The 7,520-nt window shown below is 42.5% G+C and overlaps 1 protein-coding gene across 1 annotated transcript in view; it reads left to right on the top strand.

Annotated features, from left to right (window-relative positions):
- The first annotated feature begins 27 nt into the window (after nt 1-27).
- The window catches only part of ube2ql1 (ubiquitin conjugating enzyme E2 QL1), a 10,500-nt gene continuing 3,007 nt past the window's right edge, over nt 28-7,520 (top strand). The window contains exons 1-2 of the mRNA XM_020620164.1: nt 28-202; nt 897-1,813. Of these exons, the coding sequence (XP_020475820.1) occupies nt 1,109-1,813 (705 nt within the window). The 5' untranslated portion in view covers nt 28-202; nt 897-1,108. The remainder of the gene's footprint in view (nt 203-896; nt 1,814-7,520) is intronic.

Raw genomic sequence — 7,520 nt, 5'->3', positions numbered from 1 at the left:
TGCCGTTTCACCTAGGAGAACAGACGGGCTGAGAAGGATCACCGGGGGCTGGCTGTAGCTGCCGCAGCTGCACATCCATCGAAGGTTCTCCTTCTCTTTCTCACCGTAGCTGCCACCGACGGCAGGTCTACTGGATGGTGGAACCATTTCTTCTTGTTACACTCAGCGGGATCGGTGTCCGGCAAGATTTCATGCGTCTGTGGTAAGAAAGGACTGCTGTCGGTTTGCTGTTCTAATGTTGGGTCTGTGTGGGCAGGAGAACGCACATGAACGGGTTCCTCTGATAGGGATTCATAGTGTAAGCTGTTTGGAATGCGCCGAGCTCTTATAGGCCTATACCTCATATGAGATAGAATATATACAGCAGCTTATTGTGCATATATGTGTTTACAGTCCGTTTGTAGCGACCTCATTAGCCTATTTTATTTTCCCTTACCCAGTGTTTCTATATTACTCCCGTACCATTCCTAGAGAAGTATTGTAATCATTAGGTTAAATTCAATCAGACTTTTATCTCAGACACACTGAGGGCTCATAATAACCTATACTTTGCAATGGATTATAGGGTTTTTTCCATCCTATAATCGTCCGTCCTATAGCTTATATGGTGCCCTCTGTTGTTTTCCTATGGCAAGTTCCTCACCCTGTTTTTTCTTTTCTCTCTGGTGCTAAGGTAATATGGTATGCACCCCAATGTATTATCACCTCAGCGCTTCTGCGTAATGCATCGTCCTATCATTGAACAGCTGCAGTCACAGTTATAATGCCTGTCCACTTGTGAAAAGGAGGCTGAATACTACTTATCTGATATGACAGTTTATTGTGGTGTTGTCTTTGAGTGTATATTCAGATTTTGCCGTTATCTGCTGTTTCGCTGTTTTTGCTTTTGCTTTTAGTGGAGCAGTGTCGAGATGGTGCACTGAGGAGAAAACGGCACACGCTCCACGGTCGTGTTCACCCTGAGGCTGCAGTGTGCGGAAGGGGGATTGCGGTACAACAAGGTTAATAATCAGCACCATTAAAGGTTGTCTCTGTGAGTGGGAATTGAAAGGGTGAATCTCGCCCCTGTGCGGGGGGATCAGCGGATAAATATAGATCTATAAAAATTATGGCCACCCTACTGCGGAAGATCGGGCTAATCCGTCTGCACGATCGAGACACCGAGGACCCAAAGCACCACCAGGGTTCGTTAAAGGGGACCAAAGGGAACCAGAAAAACAACGCAAACAAACACTGTCAGACCGCCAACGAAACCAACATCCTGAGCACCCCGGAGATTAAGGCGAGGAAGCTGGACCAGCAGGGCAAGGATAAGCCCACCGTCAAGGATAAGCAGGGCAAGGATGCGAAGGAGAAGCAGCAGACGGGAGGAGGCGGGAGTAAAGCGACCAGTGCCTCCTCGATACCACCGCTGGCGCCTCACCGGCAACACTGTACCCAGGTGCGGACGCGGAGGCTGATGAAGGAGCTACAAGAGATCAGGAGGTTAGGGGACAACTTCATCACGGTGGAGCTGGTGGAGGACAACCTGTATGACTGGAACGTCAAGCTGCACCAGGTGGACAAGGACTCGGCGCTGTGGCAGGATATGAAGGAGACCAGCACCGAGTTTATACTGCTCAACGTCACCTTTCCCGATAATTTTCCCTTCTCCCCGCCGTTCATGCGGGTCCTGACGCCCCGGTTAGAGAACGGCTACGTGCTGGACGGCGGGGCCATATGCATGGAGCTTTTGACACCCCGCGGATGGTCCAGCGCCTACACGGTGGAGGCGGTCATGAGGCAGTTTGCGGCCAGCCTAGTAAAAGGACAGGTGAGGGGAGGAAGGGGCTGGTGGGTGAGGGTCCTTGCTTGGAAAATCATCAACCATACAACATGTTAATCATCTTTAGTACATTTATTTTTAGACATGACTACTTTATGAACAATTCCGACAGTCATCTATGTGTCATGCGTAAAACAGTTTTTACGCACATATTGCATGACCATCATTGAATTTTAAACCATTACGTTTTATAATACAGTTGAAAAACAATGGAAGCGTGCTGTTGGTCATTTCCTTTAGCCAAATTTGATATTTTTTGACACCACTGATGTGATCTGTCATGTCTGTTGGAAAAATTCCCGTAACAGGTTTATTTAAATAGGAATATTGTTTTATTTCTAAACAAAAATATAATCACTTAGTGTGTTAGGGTTTTTTTTGGCTAAATATGCTGCATTAGGTGCTGCACTGTAATATCTCAGGCCTGTAATCTCCTCACCCCCTCCTCTCAGTTATGAGTAAGCTCATTATTATGAATATTATTAATCTTTTTGTGACTTTACGGCAACCATTTCATGCAGTGCAACCTTCAGTATTTCCTTGATGCCAGCTCTTCTCTGCAGTCCGGGTTTGCTTTCATTTTATTACCTTCATAAATCAGAATCCTTTGACAACAAAGACCTGCTCCCATGCAATGGAAAAGTCCCCATAGAGGCGGAAATGTAGTATTACAATAGCTATCGGATTATTCAACAAGTGCAAAACGCGCGGATGGATAGAAAGGCAGATGATGACAGAAATAGAAACAGCAGGTAGCCTACCGATCAGGAGTCCTCAGTGACTTAGTCTCACTTGATTATGTAATCCTGCCAAATCTGTTTTTCACATCCTCGGTGCACTGCAGCACCAACAGCAGCAGTTCTGCAATTCCAATAGAAATGGCTGCACCTCTAAATGCACTTCAGGCTATAATCGTGTAAAATCTGAGTAGATTTTCACTTTTCTAACCAAATAAGAATCCCTGTTTTCTATTGCTCACTTCAGTGTCACATTCTAGTCATTTCATCTGTAAAGTCTGATTCTTCTTCCTTTCTTTTGACAGCGCTGTGGCAGGTGAGCCTATGTCACTGGATTCTCCTGCCCAGTACTCACTCGATCATTTGTTTTCTTCATTTTTCCACCTTTGATGATATAACTGGACATTATTGAGTCATCTGTGGTCATTAAGTATCTGTTACCAAATGAGGTTTTGCAAAAACTACCCAAAGCAGAAAGGAGAGGAAACAGTTTTTGTCTGCACGTGTGTGCACATTCATCTTGATTTGCTGCTTTAGAGGAGCAGCTCTGCAATGGTCCCTAATTATGGTGCAGTTTGTCCCTTTTCCAGTTTTCTAATGGAAACACTATTGATTAATTATTCCTGTGTGTATGTGTTTCGTTACCTCTTTGTTTGCCTATTCAGTGGATGCGTCCACACAGAGGGTTGCATGTGTTTCATGTCCTAATTTTCGGTGAGAAGAGCTTGCTCTCATGCATCACAACAAACAGAACAAGGAGAACTACGTATATATAACCATAAATACACAGAATAGTTGTATTCATCCTTGGGCACTGGTTCTCTGTGACAACAGTGGTGTGGCTTGTTTAGAAACTCTATCCCTATTTTTACGATGAGATGATACATGCAGTGACAAAGTGGTGAGGTGAAAGTCAATAAATCTACACGTGTCTTAGCCTGCACGCTGCAGATGGGAGGAACCATACAAACGCACACTGTGTCCACTCGCACACACAAAGGCACAAGAACACAAGCTGAGATGAGATGAGAGTTTAAGAGGTCTGACTGAACTAAAGACAAGCCTCAGATTTTAAGGCAATCGCCATGACAGTGTACTCTATCTACGACAGAGAATTTATCCTCATAGTGCTGTGCATTTAATTGGTATACTGCACGCAAACTCAGCATCATGCTCAATATACTATAGGTGCTTTTGTAGTGTTAGCCATTCTGGTCAAAAATATGTACTGCTATCTCTACGGCAGCCTTTAGACAGTAAGCCAATGGTACATTTACTACTGGCTATAACCCATTCTCTTCTTCTCAGTCTGCACTGCAGACATGTGTTAGTAGACTTTTCAAACATTTCTTCACTGTTCTTCAAAATTAAACTTTGTCATAATTGGTATTTGATCATTATTCACCTCAAAATTCAAATGCTGTCAAATACAACTTGAAGTGAACTGACATATGCTAAAAAGACAACACAAGTAAGTAGCTGTGATACGAGTAGCATAGTGTAAACAGTTTTGTTTGTTACTCATTTACTGATCAAAAAAGCCAAACATTTGCTTATTCCAGTTACTCAAATGTGATCATTTCTTTCCCTCTGTGACCTCTATTGTTAAAATTTATGCTACACTTCCTCCATACCCCCGATCCAAGGTTATAAGATGCATTTTTTAAACCAGTATGGCTCATTTCAAAGATGAACTGTGAAGGCTCCCTGTGCAGGTACAACCCAGGATGGGAGCAGACCTGTTAGACCCAAGAGGCCACGTTCTGTAGCACAGAAAGAGTGTACCATTAGTTTGGCATGTTGGCGATGGAGAGCAATAAAAGCATCCTGTAAAATTTGACATGGATGTGGCTCTCTTCTTTCTAGACACATAAGTACTATATCTGGCTAACGTGTATATGTCAGCATCATTAGAATGCTAATGTTAGCGTTTCAATTTTGTACCTTAGGATTAGCAAATGAAGTAATTTTGCTAATTTTTGCTCAGTTTTGGACTGGTTTATGCCGAACATAACACTGCAGTCCATGTAGCATTTTAGTGAGAAATTGTTAAAACTTATGAAATGACCACAACTAGAAAAGTGGGGAGTTTGTTCAACTATCAAAGCGTAACATGTAATTTCTCTTGCTTCACATTTAACTCCTAGTTATAATGTTATGTATGTAACACTGAACGTGATGTGATAGTGGCCAGAAAATTAGTACTGTATCAATATTACTGGAAAACAAACATTCCTTTTGATAATTTACTTATGTTACTGCTTTAGATAAGAAAAAGGACCCTTGTCGCTGCAATGCCACTGAAAACCACAGGCTCTAATGTGCTATATTCCATACGCATTAATATTACTGTTCTGCTGTCTGACTGCCAAGTCTGTCTCTGGCTGTAGTTACCACATATGAGATACTTTCACAGACAAGGCAGGAGGAGTGGAGGGAGAAGAGGAGGGGATACTGCTGGAGTTTGTTTTGATTCTCACTCACTCTCTAATGGTACAAAGTTGGAAGGTGAAAGTTAGTTAGAGGAGCTTTAAAGATATGGTGGATTTTATTGTTCCCTTGAACTTCATTTTTGTACTTTGAAAATGAATGACAGTGCAGTGCCATGCTGACTGTGAGCAGAAGGAGGAACCTAAAGTGACACCAACTTAAAAAAAAACTGTGGTATTACCCTTTAATTGACTCCACCATTAGCCCCAAAGGGCTCTCCTTACTGATCTGAAGAGGATGGTGATGATGGCATCTATCTCCCCCATTTGTTTATCCTGACCCCTTTATAAGCACATGGCTGTATTATGTAATCATCACAATCACCACCACCACCACCCACCCCCCGAGCTGCTTCCCAACATGCACTGGGGCCTTTCCTGCTCTGCCTATTGACTAATCTGCATCCATATGATTACCCAGCAGCCAGTTTGAACAAGTTGCCCCTCTCATTGAGAGAGCTCTTAACTGAAATATCTAAACACTGACATGGCACTGTATAGGTCTGGGGCACTCACTGAGCTGAACCGTGACACACACACACACAGAGACAAACAGTTTTGTTTGCCAGTTCTTTCCCCCATGAGCAGCTATTTTTACTTTCTCCCTCCATCCATTTTTGGATGTGTCATACCAAGCCATTCTTGTGGATGATTGCAAACACAATAACACTAATTAATGCTCAATTTCCTCTTTTCATGCTGGAGTGACAGACTTTTGTACAGGCTTGTGCATCACTACACACATTCACTTTCTGCTGTCTCTTGTTCACACAGTCTTCCTCTATCATCCTGTCTTAATCCATATCTCTCTCTTCAGCTGTGTCCCTCTTACACACACACACACACACACACACACAACCACTGTTTTCAGTGTAGGTTTATGCAAACAAAGTCCATCTAATTTGTCACTCCATACACACTGCTCTCCCCAAAAGAACAAACAAATAAGAAATGACCAGATATTGCGTGCTAAAACAAGTACACGATGATCACAGTGACTGGTTTAATAACAACACATCACTGAGCTGAGGGAACATTTCTTCCTGCCATCAGTCATCACACCTCTTTCTCAATGGTCAGTTGCCATGATGATATTCATCCAAGGTAGCGGCTGCCATTCTGAGGTGGTGACCACTTCCATGTGGTGGTATGTGAAGATATGCAAGGGTGCATGTGATATGAAAGGAGAACAACATATCCCAGGTCTTTACCGATACTGTTTGACAGGAGCCAACTGGTGCATTATCTGTGTTTGTCAACCTAAGGAGCTCGTATTACAGGCCTCTGGCTGCACAGACAGGCTGGGCAGGTTTTAGGGAGCGCTGCTTAGGTGGCACCTAGGCAGTTTGTTTTCCTTTTTAAAGGTTGGGTGGATCCATTTTTTTTTTGAGAAAAGAGGAGGTTGTCCTTTAGTGTTGCTTTTTAAAAGACAGGAACAGAAGCCAAGTCCCAGTGGGAGACTACATGTAAATATCTGTAGATGAGTCACTCATTGAGTCATGCATTAAGTTTTTCAAAACAAGTGAAAAATCCCACATGATGGGAAACTTTTCTTGTTTTCAGTGCAAATCAACTTCAGAAATCCTCTCAGTTTCTTCATTCTGGTAGTGAAATTAGCTACATTATACTATGTTTCAGGAGTTTCATGTGTGAGACTCCATATGAGACTAAACAACGTGTTATGTTGGACATTTATAGCAGGGATTGATTTCAGTATTGATAAAAAAAACATGAGGAAATAAAACAAGCTCTTCAAAAGGCATTGATGTGAGAGACAGAGACAAATTCAGAGTATGAGTATCACTAAGCCCTGCAGTGAAAGGAGGCCAGGGTTGCTACAGGAATGGAAACTGTAACCCTAATCTCCAGAACATTCAATGTTATCACCTGATCTCCTTTTATCCCCTGCATCACATTTAACTCAAAATAGCAGAGCGAGTACATATGCAGGGCATACTGATTATCCATCACATGCCATGGGAGCAGAGAACCAGCGCTGGGCTGCGGGTGATGTATATCATTGCACAAAGAAGCATGCACAGCTAAAATGTAGTCATAGAATTCACTTTTTGTTACCGGAACTGACATTTTTAAACAACAGTTAGTATACTAATGGCTTCTTCTGACAGGCTGGATTTTTTTCAGTGTTGCGCTGCAGTACAGGTAATAACTTATCCTGTTAGCTCATCATTGAAATCATGTATTTAGGCTCTTATTCTGTGCTGTTGTGACAAAAATAGGTAAGAAAGCAATGTGAGTTGTTATCCTTTGGACCTGTGAGCCAGGCAGTGTTATCTTGGGACATTCTTTTGGCTTGGGACTTTCTTTTAATCATGCTTTTTACTTTTAACACACAGCATAAACAACACCTGAACTAAACATTCAGTGAGGCAAGCTAATGACTCATCCCAGACAGCCTTTTTTCACTAGCTGTTCATCCATAATACAAAAAAATACTTATATATTCAC

This window comes from Monopterus albus, unplaced genomic scaffold (assembly GCF_001952655.1).
Source record: "Monopterus albus unplaced genomic scaffold, M_albus_1.0 scaffold233.1, whole genome shotgun sequence".
In the NCBI taxonomy this organism is placed as follows: Eukaryota; Metazoa; Chordata; class Actinopteri; order Synbranchiformes; family Synbranchidae; genus Monopterus; species Monopterus albus.
The sequence above is the reverse complement of the archived record's forward strand: the minus strand, read 5'-3'. Positions and strand labels throughout refer to the sequence as shown.